The 13,796-nt window shown below is 40.8% G+C and overlaps 2 protein-coding genes across 6 annotated transcripts; both read right to left on the reverse strand.

Moving 5' to 3' along the window:
• Positions 1-280: 280 nt before the first annotated feature.
• LOC133154225 (rab5 GDP/GTP exchange factor-like) lies at positions 281-3,848 on the reverse strand. 5 transcript variants are annotated; one of them, XM_061278774.1, is made up of 8 exons: positions 3,722-3,848; positions 2,997-3,173; positions 2,689-2,813; positions 2,382-2,533; positions 2,246-2,315; positions 2,017-2,152; positions 1,217-1,568; positions 281-1,083 (listed from the first exon to the last, which is right to left on the reverse strand). In XM_061278774.1, the coding sequence occupies exons 2-8, from the start codon at positions 3,152-3,154 to the stop codon at positions 691-693; spliced, it is 1,386 nt and encodes a 461-aa protein (XP_061134758.1). In that variant the 5' UTR covers positions 3,155-3,173; positions 3,722-3,848; the 3' UTR covers positions 281-690. The 5 variants fall into 5 exon arrangements, with proteins under 5 accessions (XP_061134758.1, XP_061134760.1, XP_061134757.1 ...); XM_061278776.1 differs by having other exon boundaries at positions 2,997-3,158; positions 3,722-3,806; XM_061278773.1 differs by lacking the exon at positions 3,722-3,848 and adding an exon at positions 3,457-3,692 and having other exon boundaries at positions 2,997-3,158.
• Positions 3,849-4,277: 429 nt separating this feature from the next.
• On the reverse strand, positions 4,278-10,307 carry LOC133154177 (melanopsin-A-like). Its single transcript, XM_061278678.1, has 9 exons — positions 10,031-10,307; positions 8,364-8,497; positions 8,091-8,294; positions 7,550-7,721; positions 7,245-7,406; positions 6,529-6,636; positions 6,018-6,192; positions 5,503-5,643; positions 4,278-5,391 (listed from the first exon to the last, which is right to left on the reverse strand). Exons 1-9 carry the CDS (start codon positions 10,198-10,200, stop codon positions 4,996-4,998), a joined length of 1,662 nt encoding a protein of 553 aa, XP_061134662.1. The 5' UTR covers positions 10,201-10,307; the 3' UTR covers positions 4,278-4,995.
• Positions 10,308-13,796: the final 3,489 nt, after the last annotated feature.

A 13,796-nucleotide genomic window follows, 5' to 3' on the forward strand; every position in this document is an offset into this window, starting at 1 on the left:
CGCTAAATATCAAAAATATATATTTAAAATGATAAATAATTTCTCTGGCTTTCAGTGTGGCTCCTAAAGGGCGGGCTTAGTGATCGTTGGTTGTGCTGTCATCAAAGATGAACGCTATGGAAGGAGAATGAAATACAGACGCAACACGGGCTGAAGAAAGTTGTACAACTTAATTTCACTGTTGGCAAGTTGTTGTTTTGGGGGGGGGGATACAAATGTTAATCATGAAACAAATACACTTTCCATTTGCTTAAAAAGGTAAACAAAATATTTTGCAAAATAAAGTCTTAATTTTCTTTATTATGGAAACACTTCAAAAACGAAAAAAAAAGCATGTAAACAGTGCAATTACAAGTATAAGAGTTAGTTCTTAATTCTTTCACAACCCCATTGGCAATATTATAGACCATCTTAAATTTTTACAAATGTATTTTATACATATATCTTATATTATATTTTTTAGGAAAACAAATATTTTAGGAAAACAAATAAGCCTGAGGTCTACATTATCACAGTTGCTGGTAATCACGGAATGTATTTAAAACTTCCTTCATTTTGCCCACACCCTTAGCAAACAAGTGCAAACGATTCACATATACAAAGTGGAAGTACAACGTGTGCTTTTGTGATCAAGTAATGAAGTTATTGCAGAGCAATTAAAAATACAACAAGTACCTTTTGAGATTGGGATTAACAGTCTGTATCAGGAGAGCCTGCATGTTCATCTGTAAGAATCAAATGCTCTATTTCCGCTGAATCAGATGAGGTGGATGATGACGCTGATAAAGAGATATCGGTCACTTCCTCTTGTACCAAAGCCAGCTGGGATGTTGCCTGGTCTATCTGCGCATGAACTGCCTGCACCCAGGTCTGCAGCTGCACATTGAGGGCGTCCACTCCATGGTCCAGTCGCTCCTGTCGTGACATCAGCTCGTCCAACAAGTGGCGCGTCTCACAGGCCGCGTCCTGCAGCCCGCTGGCTGCCGCTGGGGCCCGTCCCCGACGCATGTAGCCCTCAAACTCCTCCGGGCTGAGGTTGAGCGAGCGTCCATCCAGTTTTTCAATGAAAGCCACTGCACAGGACTAGAAAGCAAATGGTAAGCAATGGGTTCATTTTGCAAATGGTAAAAGCACTCAGTCTGTGCTTGGGTGTAAGAACAAATGATTCAGTTATTTCTCAGAGGCTTCAAATATTTGTAAGGTGTGAGAAACTTACCAGATTGGTAAAGTAGTAGCCGCTCTCTCCAGCCATGAGACTCTGCGGGAGGCCAAAACGGATAACGTATTGCATGTTGGAGTGCAGGCGAGGCGGGTTGGCCTTGAGCACCACGTAGACCAGAGCGGACAGGAAGTCATCGGCGTTGGCTGGCTCGCTGTTGGAGGACGAGAGCGCCTCGAACACGTGCTGGCTGCACTTGGACACACACAATAGCTTGTCCTGAGGTGCCCGCTTGGCGTCCATCTCGATAATTGCCGTTATGGCCGGAAGAAAGGGGTCCCCCGTGATGGTGCTCTGCATTTCTGGGAAAGGTACACTGAGCATCTGCGGGGTGACCCAGTTTAAAGAACTGCCGAAAAAGCAACAAAATAGGAAATGAGTCAGTGTCCAACCGTCAATTTGGAAGCTGTCAAGAACCAAAAAGTAAAGATTTGAGTTGTAGACAAGGATGATTTATATTGTATTATTCTTTTCTGGAATGATTTTTTATTTTTTTAAAGAATCCATTGTAACTTGAAAAAGAAAATTATCATTGCAATTGCCTATTTTTAACTTAAATTTAAATTTGAGCCAATTACACTCTCAAGGGATTTTTGGAGGGAATTCATATTTTTGAAGTATACCTGAGGCGATTGTCATTCATTTATGTCATTGCGTTCTCAGGGCATTGAATCAATAGCAGTTCTGGATGTCTTAGAAGACAATTTACCTATGAGTGGTTGTTTTAAAGTGCTCTATGACTATAGTAGAGCTCAGCTGAGAATTAAAAACCATCAACATGCGAGACAAAAACTAACCGTATCCTCCTCTGCAAAGTCAGGTCCTTCTGTTCATCGTCACAGCTGTCATGGCAGAAGACCCACTTGTGCAAGCGCGTCATAATGAGCTTCTCCACATGCTCCATCGTCCCAGTGAGCTCGGCTTCTGAAAAACCTGAAACGGAGGGTGGGGGATAATTCGCTGTTTGGAGGTTGGGTGAAATGGATGACTAGAATGGCAGTGAAGCGATGGGCATTGGGTACTCACTTCTGAAATATTCAGCAAACGACTGGTAGAAGTCCTGCACGAGGTCGGACTGCTTCTGCACCTGCAGAGCCTGCAGAACAACATCCAGTTAGAACACCCCCATGGCATCTTCTCATAATATAATGACGGTATTTACATGATAGGCCTCCATTGTGTTGAGGAAGGCTGTGCAACGAGACTGCAGACGCTGGCAGGACGGGCTGCGGAGTGTTTTTAAGAAACCGGTGAAGTCTCCGGGTTCCAGCTTCTGGAAGGCTTTCAACGCATTCATCTGGCTGTCGGAAGGTTCTAACAGCAGAGGTTGGAGCAACATATACAACACACAAACATTATTACATTACATGTTCTGAAATTAAATATTGTCAAAATACAGTACATCTTTATGAGCAACCAGTACGTGGTGCACAAAAAGTTGGGGTCCAGTGCTATGCTATGATGCCTACGTTGTTTGGGAGGGGATGGGCCACCCCAGAACAATCTTCTCATGGTGTTGATACGACGACCCTTCTCCATATTCTTCTTTTCTTCAAATTTGGAGAAGGTGGGTGTCGTGACTTCACCACTCTCTCTGCAAGAAGTCAAAAAAAGGAAGTCAGCGAGACAACCAACTGGAATCCTGCCAACATTTTGGGAGGCAAATGAGCCTTTTAACAAATTCTTTTTAAACTCATGTGATACTTTCATTACATTTGTTGAATTGGTTTTACACTTGAATGACTATGTTACTTTAATTAATGCCTGCACAGTTTACCTGGTGTCTAGTCGGCGGGCTTCAGCAGGCCGGACCCGCTCCCTCCAGCACTTGGAGCAGAAGCCCTGCCATGCGGGGTTCCCATAGTAACCACAGGAGTTCTTGCACAGGAGTTCCTGCTGAGACAGTCGGATCCCTCGTTGCTTGTCCGTCCACATTGCCCTGCGTTGTTTAATACTATATATATTAGGGGAAAATGGACGACAAAAAAAGAAATAAAATCATTCATATATATATATTTCATACGTCCATTTCTAATGTCAACTTTTCAATATTTTTCAAAAATGTTTATTTGTTCCAGGCATTGAGAATAACACTAAAGTCCAAACAGAGAGGGACACACATAAAAAAAAAAGTTCACCACCTCTTCCGGAATTCCTCAAAACCTCCTTGTACAACTAAACGACCCAGGTTAAATCCGTTTGAAGACTTTGACAAACTACAGACTCGATTGCGTCACCTTTCAAGCCTGGTTCGATTGAATAAAAGGACATCCAAATGTTGAGAAAGTCTGTTCGGCGTCCGCTTCTTGTTAGCATTGCTACTCGTTAGCATCTAAACACCAGCTGACTGTCATCTGATCAGGAGTGAGATAAGCGACGGCGAAAGCTCTAAACCAGAACCATTTAGGTTAAAAGATTTTAACCGATTTTGATACTAAAACAGAGTTCCAAAAAGTTCCCAATGTCACATAAAGCCATATCTGTACGAGTAGAATTACTTACTTGTCAAACAAGAGACGGATTTAGTGTAAGCAAGCGTTAGTTTAATCGGAGTGGACTACTCGTGACTAGAGAATGACGTCATAAGACGTCGACAGTGTTGAGAATGAGAGAAAAACGAGTCAGTAAATCTGCCAAAAGCAATACTTTTCTGAGTTTTGGTCAGCAAAAAGAAAAAAGAAAAAAAAGACGTATACAATTGTGACATGATAGGGATAGTGTTATGATATGTCTTTTAATTTTATCTCTTAAATTTTATAATATCAAACAAAACGTAAAAATAAACTCTATTGCCGTGATGAATTAAGATGGAAAGATGCTTTTTCATTTATTCCTGCAGGAGACGTGGAAAACAACGCGGCAGTACAACATGAAAAGAAAATGTGCTTTATGAAATAGCATCATGCCTATTGTGCAAACAGGTGTTTTGTTGCAAAATAATAAACAAACAAAATCATAAATGACTTGTATCAAATGACTGGAACAAAAAACAACGGAATCAAAAAGTAATACTCGTAATATATATATATATATTTTTTTTAAATTAGGCTTGCAAAGTGAGCAATACTGTGGAACAAGTCATTTTTCCCAAAGTGGACTCAGCTAATAAATAAGATATCTATCTCTTATTTTGTTACATTGAATGAACATCTTTGACTGTCTGATTTTTTGTTGATTGATTGAATTGATGTAACATACTTTACATTTTACAAAAAAAAAAAAAAGCCATGATATAAAAATGTGCATATTTACTGACTATACAAGGACAATAATTCTGAGTTCTTACACTGCATTCACACAATGGGCTCAAAATAGGGTGACAACATAAATTGTTATACCCACAGTTAATTTGCATCAAAAGTATATTATATACTATATATAATTGTCTCTTCCAAAAGGTCATTTTTATGAAAAGGAGGGCTTACAAGACAGTGGCAAATTACTTTATTGTCATCCGATGACATAAAATTAACTATGTATCCTGATGTAAAAAAACAAAAAACATCTTAAGACCCTATGCTGTTAATCACACAGGAAGTCAGCCATTATATGTTGAATCATGGCTTTTGTTTGTTTCTAATGGTCAGTCTGCAGCTTTTATTACCTTTTTTTGTTCATGTGTGGTGTAGTGTTCCACATATTTGACTTTCTACAATTTCTGCTTAGTGATCTGGTTACTAAGATGAGAATTTCAAGGGCCATACATTCACTCCTGGCACTAACCCCTAGCCTAACCTTAACTTGGTGGAGAAGAGGGGAAATAGTTCTTGAACAAATCAGGATAGCAACTGTACCGCTTCCAACACCTCAGATGAGAAGTTCAGACTGACCAAAACATTGTTTGCCATCACCTCCTCCAAACAGAGGCTGTCCTGGTGGACCAGTCTGCTCTCGGACGTGGGACTGATGACAACAATGCGAGGGACGCCCTGCTGTTCCGAAGTCGGCAACTCGACGGTCGCGGCTCGACCGACGCACAGAGAGTCGGCCGAGATGCTCTTGCAGCCTTGCAGCCTGTCAGGAATGATTTTGTCCCTCTTTGAGTCTTTGTGGGTCAGACTGCGACTACGCCTCCTGGTAAGAACTAGCAGGGGGAGAGTGGCGCTGGTGAGAGTGCTGGAAACCAGTTCATGGTCGCAGTTGTTGGATGACTCAGTCATGGTATATGGATGCTGGTGGTGGAAACAAATTTAAAAAAAAAAATAGACAGAAATAGACATGCATGAGCAAAAAAAAATGAGAGACTACATGCAATGAAAGAAACAATATTTCCTCAAAGCCACCTTCTCGACTTTACGGGTGGTCTTCCGCTCTGATGACCTCCTGCAGGAACTACCTCTGCTGGACTGACGGTAGGATGACATGCTCCTGAAGGAATCCCCCAACTTCCCCCCTATAGGCTCCATCTCCACGTCTCTCGGAACCTGCAGTAGGTAATGCAAGCCATGTGGTCGCACACATGTAGTACATGCATTGTTAAAAATGTTTTATTAAAGTTGAGTTGAAATTTGAGTATGTTCTAATTTAGTGATTTGTTTATTTCCAGGGGTACACATGCCACACGCATTAGATCATCCAAATGGATGGGTACAGTACTTTGTTTCTTTAAAAAATGAAAGGATTAATTTTTATTTGTGGCCACGTTGTACTGTATGTTGTTTGCCAGATATCTGTCATTTTTTTTCTTACAGTATAACCACGCAAAAACATGTTTTTGTTGGTTTGTTTACCTAATTTTGGATGGATTCTTATTTTGTCTGTGTGGCAGAACAGTTAATTTGTATTCATGTTCATCTACCATGTCAGTGGTTTTGGAGGATGTGCTGATGAAGTGAGTCCTGGACACGCTGGACTGGCGACTGATGATGGAGTCTCTGAAGGAGGACTCGCTGATGGATGAAGAGGAGATGCGCTCCTTTCGAGGGATGGGAGACAAAAACCACAAGCAGGGAAACTTCTCTGCCAGAGTCATCCTGAATATACAGCAAAATAAATAAACAAATAAATAAATCAAGGAAGAAAAATGCATGCAGACAATGGGAAAATTTACAGTATGTAATATGACCTACATTTCCTGTACAAAGGCGGGAGAGGGACACTTACTAGCTCGTCAGTTTTGCACTTGCTTCTAGTAGATGCGTTGTGCTTCTTGTCTTTTGATAATTTAACAATACTGATTTGTACTTTGTTGAGTTAACTATATGTTTCTCTTTGGGTTTGCGCTCTCAATCGGTTTTACATGGTGAGCTAAGCCCCCCCCCCCAAGGATGTGCACATTTACAGTAGCAGGCTGTGGTTGCACTAATTACCTGTATTTATTATGAATGATGGCATAGATGAAAGGGTTGTAGATTGTGGAGGCTTTTGCTATAATAGCTGGAACAGCCTTGGAGTATGGTGACAAGATGTTGGCATGCCTGCAAAAGACACAGTGAAAAAAAAAAAATCAGATTTTATCACACATTTTTTATTGTAAATACAGCCAAATGTTATTTTGTAGAGCATGAAAATATTGGAGTCCCAACAGTTCAGTTACCCTGATCTCTTGATGTTTTGTTACATAATCCAAAGGTCATGTTCGTTCAGAGATTATCTGAAAATGTGTCTTAAATCCATCAGCCTGTGTGTTTGTGATTTCCCTTTTGAACGACGGAAAACAGATTTTAAGTAATATATTTATGTATTGTTCGCAATTTCATCAAATGTGTTTATATGGGCAAAGGTTGTTTGAGCGGATAAAAACACTTGAACAATTTTGCCATCTGCTCTCGTTTATAAATTGGCCCTGATATTACATAACATTTTCTGTGTTATTTTGGAGAGTCCACTAAAAATTCAGTTAAATTGCTGCAAACTCATGGTAGGCTACCATGAAACCATAATACGGTAGCCTTCATCCAAGTTGGTGACAAATGTTCCCACAGTGGGCACAATTGGGTGAGTTTTGCTGGCTGTCTCAAACCTCTAACATACAGCAACGTCAATTTATTGCGTGAATCATATAACTAGTTTAAAGTCGTCTTACCCAGCCCATGAAATGAGTGTAACGCAGGCGTACGGTGACCAGGAAAGGACATAAACAACGATGACCACAAAGGCAATCTTGGCCAGCTTCCATTCGCTCCTGATGGATTTCTGATGGAGCAAGGTGGATTTCCTCACCTGGGTGCCCAGTCTCTCCACCTCCCTGAAGACAAGAAGATTTGCTCATTGTTTAATCAACATGAAGCATGTAGTGGTAGAACGCCTGACTCTCACTCGCAGGTTAAATATTTGCTCACAAGACGCCAACTTGACTTACAAATCAACCGCTTTAGGCCTCCTGCTCACCTGCTGGTATTCCTGACTGCCAGAAACATAAAGAGGTAGCAGTAGAAGATGATGAGAAGCGGGATGAAGAAGACAAAGCAGCACAGCATCATGGTGTAGCTCCTGTTGGCTGCTGTATATGTGACGTAATCCCAAGTGCATGATGTCATCAGACCTTCTGGGATGTAAGAGCCTACGCCAAGTAAAATTCAAATGAAGGATGGATCTGTAATAACTAATAAATTGCATTAATAAGTTCAATATCAAACAATAATGTCATTTTACTTCAAATTGTAGTTTGTTTGCCAAATTGTGATCCACAGCTGTTTGCAAAACATAAACAGTAGTTTTTGTTTGCCGGAAAGAAAGTACACAAGTCACTAATAGGTAAGGTCATATTATTTGACTTATTCTAAAAAGTAGTGTTTCGTACCAAATGGTGGAGCCACAACTATTTACATTTTGCTTACCAAATCGTGAGCCCAAAAGTCACTCCTGAATTCCAATACATTGTTCAACTTCACATGGTGTATCTAGTAGGCGGCGGCAGCAAGAGACTCACTCCATCCAACGAGAGGAGCCAGACTCCAGGCCAGCGAGTACAGCCAGACGGAGAAGATGGCCAGAGTGGTCCTTCTCTTGGAGCTCCAGTGGATGGTCTTCAGCGGTTTGGTAATCACCAAGTAGCGGTCGATAGAGATGGCCAGCAGGTTTATCATGGAGGCGATGCCAAACAAGGCACCGCAGAATGCATACGTCTTACAACCTGTGTTGCCAATCCAGATGTTAATTTTTTTTGTCTGTTCCATGGAAGTACATACTATATAGGAATTACCCATCTCTCCAAACACCCATTCCTTGTAGAGGCTGTTGATGAAGAAGACTGGTGACTGTGTGAAGGCCATGAGAAAATCGCTTACTGCCAGGTTCACAATAAAGTAGTTGGGCAAGCTGCGAAGCTTTTTGTTGCTGCAAACAAACACAAGAGAAGTTTTTGAAGTACAGTTATTAAAACTGAACTTGAACAAAAATGCATCATGGTGAGTAGCTGGAGTGTGCAAAGAAGAAAACAAGGCAGTCAATGGCAGAATTTTGGCCACATACAAATAGTGAGCACTCAGCATTTGTGTATTCTAAAGATCAGCTGTAATAATGAGCCACCACCAATGTTACATCATTTTGTGCAATGTCACAGTTTGTTTTGTCAAACAGTAACAGCACAACAAACGTTCGGTAATATTGTCCATCGCAGCTTGTGGTTGCCAAATAGTGAGACGGAAGCCCACAGGGTGACAGATAGCAACATATCAGTAAAGACTAGAGGGGGAATGCGAGCGTTCAGATCAAAATTGGATTAGTGTCATCCCGGGTTAGGGGTTGCTCGTTCTGATGGCCAGCGCTACAATTTGGATTATAATCTAAAGCCTGAGTGAGCCAGAACTGGTTGGTACCACTTTTGAGTGATGGTGACCCAAATGTCAGCATTAGTCAGATCTCTGATAAAGTGCTTGTCAAATAGTGAGCCCACCACTAATGTTTCATATGTTTGTGATAAATAATGACGCCACAACTAATGTTTTAAATGGCCATTATAAACTGTATTTTGTGCTTGCAAAACATACAAATAGAACAATTATTATGACTGCTTATTATTAAACGTAACAGTTGATTCAATAAGGTCCTGCAATATGCCTCAAACGTTAAAAGAAAAAATAAATAAATGTGCCATGTAATCTAATACGATAAACTGAGATCGAATACAGTGTGGTGTGTTGCAATGTGATACGACGAGATTCAATGAAATAAGTGTTGATAAAATAAGATGATAGATGCTTTGATACAATTTGATCGGATCCAAAATGGTGCAATGCAATGTGATAAGCGTGAATGAAATGGGATGAGGTCTGATCTGATGCAATGTGATATGATGTAAGATGTGGAACACAATATGATAACTACATTATAGTTTCATTACAATACAGTGCAAGACAATGTAATACAATACAGTACGATATGATACCATTTTGCAATTGACTTTTTAGGTCCACTGAGTAACATAGCGGAATAAGACTGAGAACAAATTAGGTTCGGTGTATCACACCCGTACCCCAGACGACGGATCCTTGCATAGATAATCAAACCTAACCCAAAAGCCTTTACTACTGTTGCTACATTCTAATAACACAAAGACAAAAAAAATGGAGATAATTGGAGAGGCTATTGGCAATGATTGGTCCACACATTGATTACATGTGCATTTCTGCAACAGAGACTCTACACGCTTCGCTTTTTAAGGTACAAATGAAATTACAAATACTCCGAAACCTATTGACTGATATCTTTCACAGCTTTTAAAGCACCAAAGAATAGAGTTGCGTGTTTGGCATGCCATTGGTGTTGATTTATGTTGAGTTTTAGTGACGGTTGCTGCCTCATTAGTGTCAGAACGTACAACACCTATTGCATTCGAAATGCCTCGATGACATTCTCCACTTTATTTACCTGTAGAACGCAAACATGACCAACGCGTTGCCTGCAACGCCCAGCGTGCCGATGACCAGGACAAACGAGGCCACCACATAATGCGCGTGGTCGGGCACATCCACCTTGTTGAAGAAGTTGCTCTGGGTGTGCGCTCTCTCGGGATCCATGGTCTCAGTGGACCGTGTCATGCTGAGCAAGAGGAACTCCCACTGTTTGTGCTCTGGGCTTCATGATCAGACGGTCCTCTCTAGCCGCTGCTTGAGAGTAAGAGATAAGAAAATGTCCTCAGTTTGGAAGCGTCTTTACATTACAACAGCTGATGACCTCCTCCGGCGTCCCTTCACACCAGCTGTGCACCGCTCTCTCCTCTCTCATCATCTCTCGCCCTCCCATCTCTCTCTCTCTCGCTCTTGCACACTCGCTTTCAGCTCCCAGCTTTTACGTCACCAGGCCCAGAAGCCCTGAGCCTTAACCTCTCTCCTCTTTCCCTAGCAGATGCTTACGTAACGGGCATCATGATTACTATCAACAAGACGCTGAGCATCAAGTTGTCATCGCGAGCAGTGCGGCTCGCGGCTGGAACCGACAAGCATGCAAAGAACACCCGTGGAACTAGGCAACTAATTGAGGCAGCCCAATTATTCAGCTTCACACACACTCTTGCTTTGGCTTGTTGTGCACTTGCAAATAGGCTGCGCATGGACTTTTCAACCCACGTGCAGCTGTTTTTGACTCATTGGACTGATGCTTTTGTAACCTTTGCTACAGACACTACAGCAGAATAGCTGAAATATGTCAACTAACCAGTAGTTTTCTTAAAATAATTGCTGAATTATGGGTGAAATAATTTTCAAATTTATTTGTGTCGCCCTCACAAGAGAGGGTCAAAGGGCTTCACCACCCAATAGTTGAAGGTTAGCAAATGCCCCTTTTCCCTCCTATTTTCTACATATTTTTTCCAAGTAACATAAAAATATTTGGCTCCCAAGATACCAACATAATGATCAATATTAAAACAGTACTGTGGTAGTCTTAAGAGTTTATCCCTATAAAGTTGCTTTTTAAGAGACTGTAACATTATGCACAGTGTGAACATTATTCTTATACTTAAATACATATAAAAAAAATCTATTACATATGGAGTCAATTGAATCAGTCAAATCTAAAAACTTTGTGTGTGTAAAATTGTTTTGATTTCCATGCAATTTATTTACATTCACCAGCCCTGTTCTAAAAGGTGCTTTGGAGTTTACAAGAGGGGAGATGCGATTATTTGAAGAATAGGCCATGTTGGCAGCTCATTGCTTTTTATGGTGCTGGAAACGCAGATAAAGAGTAACGGCGAAGGGGAGGGGTGACAGAGGAAGGTGAAGAATGCAGAGCTTAGCCATAAAGTAAGTCAGCGTGGGCAAGGAGAGCCTTAATCTGCACACTGTGCATGCATGTGGACGGACCACTGCAATAAAACCATGACATCACTCTTCACATGGTTATGTCATGTGGATGTGCATACATATATGCATATGTTATGTACAAATCTATCTAAAGGTTAGTGAGCATGGAGAATATTTGCCAAATGTTGCAAGATGATAACAAGCATCAGCAGACTATTAATCGGGCAATTGACCATATTTGGTAAGTGGACCCCGAGCGCTTCGCCGAAAACTACTACTAATAAAAATACTAACAAAAGTGACAATTGAGGTTAAAGTGTTATGGCATTGTATTCTTTATGATCATAGATTAAATAAGATATTAAATATGACAATCATTTTTAAAATATAATAATCTGAAAATAAAATTGATAACATCCAAAATAACATCTTGAAAACTCACAAGCATTCAAAAATATTCATAATCAGACAAGAAAACAAATGTCACATGACAACATATGAAGACATAGTGTCATGTCTTCATGTATATTTTTGCAATGCAATTCCTCACATGCCTGTGCATTAAGGTTGCTGAAGACATCATGTCGTCTAACATAACCTGCGACTGGATCCATCTTGTGTGGCGCTAATATGGCTGCCAATGACCTTTTGTCGTCGGAAAAAAGTGGCAGATGGTGTCAACTTGACGGCGTGGACAATGGAGGCCAGTGCCTCACACGTCAATGAGTCAATTAACATGCTGCTGATCTGTGCTGGTGTGAATGTCCACTTGGGGCATTACAGTACGCAGCGCTGGCCTTTTGTGCCGCGGTGTCAGGAGACTAATTAGTATCGAGCGCTGGGAGCGGGACAACCAGCATGCAGGCAATCGATACAGTGACCTCTCAGAGATGTGAACCACTGTTGCACAATGGCGAAAAACTTCAGTGAGCCCTTTCGAACTTCCATGTCCACAAACTTGGGCAGACTCATTTTATAATGACTTAAGGAATTAATACATGATCAATACATAGTGTAAAGCAAGAATTGTGTAGAACCTGTTTCTTAGCATTGCACTTTGCCCCTTTGCAGTTAATGGCAGTACCAGTAGGGTTCTGGAGTGGTATCGCACCAGAAAAAAAGTGGAAGGAAAGCTAAAGAAAACGCTAAACACTTTTCATTCCTCTTAAGGCGAAATCTCATGACACATTGTGACTATGCGGTCAAGTAAATCAGGAAATGGTATGTGTAATATATAGTATGGAGCTTTAGGGCTCAACCAGTATGTAAAGAGTCGTAAACCTCTTTCAGACTGTGTGTGTGTGTGTGTGTGTGCGTGTGTGTGTGTTGCATTATCCAAGCCAGTGGGAATGTAGGTTAGACATGAAACGTTTTGGAAAATGCAGGTCAAAGCAAACACCTCCATAAATGGAATGAATTTCAGTCAATATCAGAGGCATGGCCTTTCATAATCCCATCAAATCTCACTGTGACAGTATTTTCCAGCCTTTACTGGGACAAGGCACCTATTTGACATTACAAACCTTATCCTGTGTCCTAAATCCCGTTTTCAAGCGAGGAAATATTTTCTTGGAAATTCACTGTGATCTCTAATCTTTTGTGCAAAGGATTACAGGATTAGAGTCAGATTTTTTTTTTCTTCTCTGCGTTTTTAGATTGTGTTGTGTGTCATAATGCAAGCAAAGCTCTTGTTGATGAGGGGTTACCCAATGAGACAAAAGGAAAGTATGAATTAATATTCATATTGTAAATTTATATCTATAAATGTATATTTATATATATTTGTATGTAGCTGTTTGTAAAACTACTGAATTATGTTTTAAAGTATGTGGCCCATCAGAGCCACAGCCTAGGTTAGATATTTGGAGAAAAGTTAAAGAGATCAGACTTTGATGAATTGAACCTGTCCATAGGTGAGATAGTGAATAGGATAGTGATGAGGATGGAGCTGCTAGGAAAGAGATTGAGAGCAAGAGCTCAAAGAAGACTGATGGATGTAGTGAGGACAGCCAATGTGTGCCTGTGTGATGTAATGTAATCAAACAAAACTCGATGGAATATTCCACCGGGCGGCACGGACTGTGTGCAAAGTCAAGCGAAGCGATGCCGGGGCATGTAAACCCGGTGTAAGACAGATCAGAGATGTGGGTTCGTTAGCTGCTAATTAGCATCTTATGTCACAAGGAGGTCTAAATTGGACATGCTGTTACATGAACACGCTCTGAGAGGGACAGACCATGTCTTGAATTCATTTGAAAATCACCCCTGAGCATGAATGTTCATGGCTTCACCAAAAATAACTTCAGTTAGCTAATGTCAATTTGATCTTCCATCAAAGTTTTTACAGTGGTTAACTATATTTTCATCTTCTTTAACTTGTGTACCTTGGT

Source organism: Syngnathus typhle, linkage group LG5, assembly GCF_033458585.1.
Source record: "Syngnathus typhle isolate RoL2023-S1 ecotype Sweden linkage group LG5, RoL_Styp_1.0, whole genome shotgun sequence".
Classification (NCBI taxonomy): Eukaryota; Metazoa; Chordata; class Actinopteri; order Syngnathiformes; family Syngnathidae; genus Syngnathus; species Syngnathus typhle.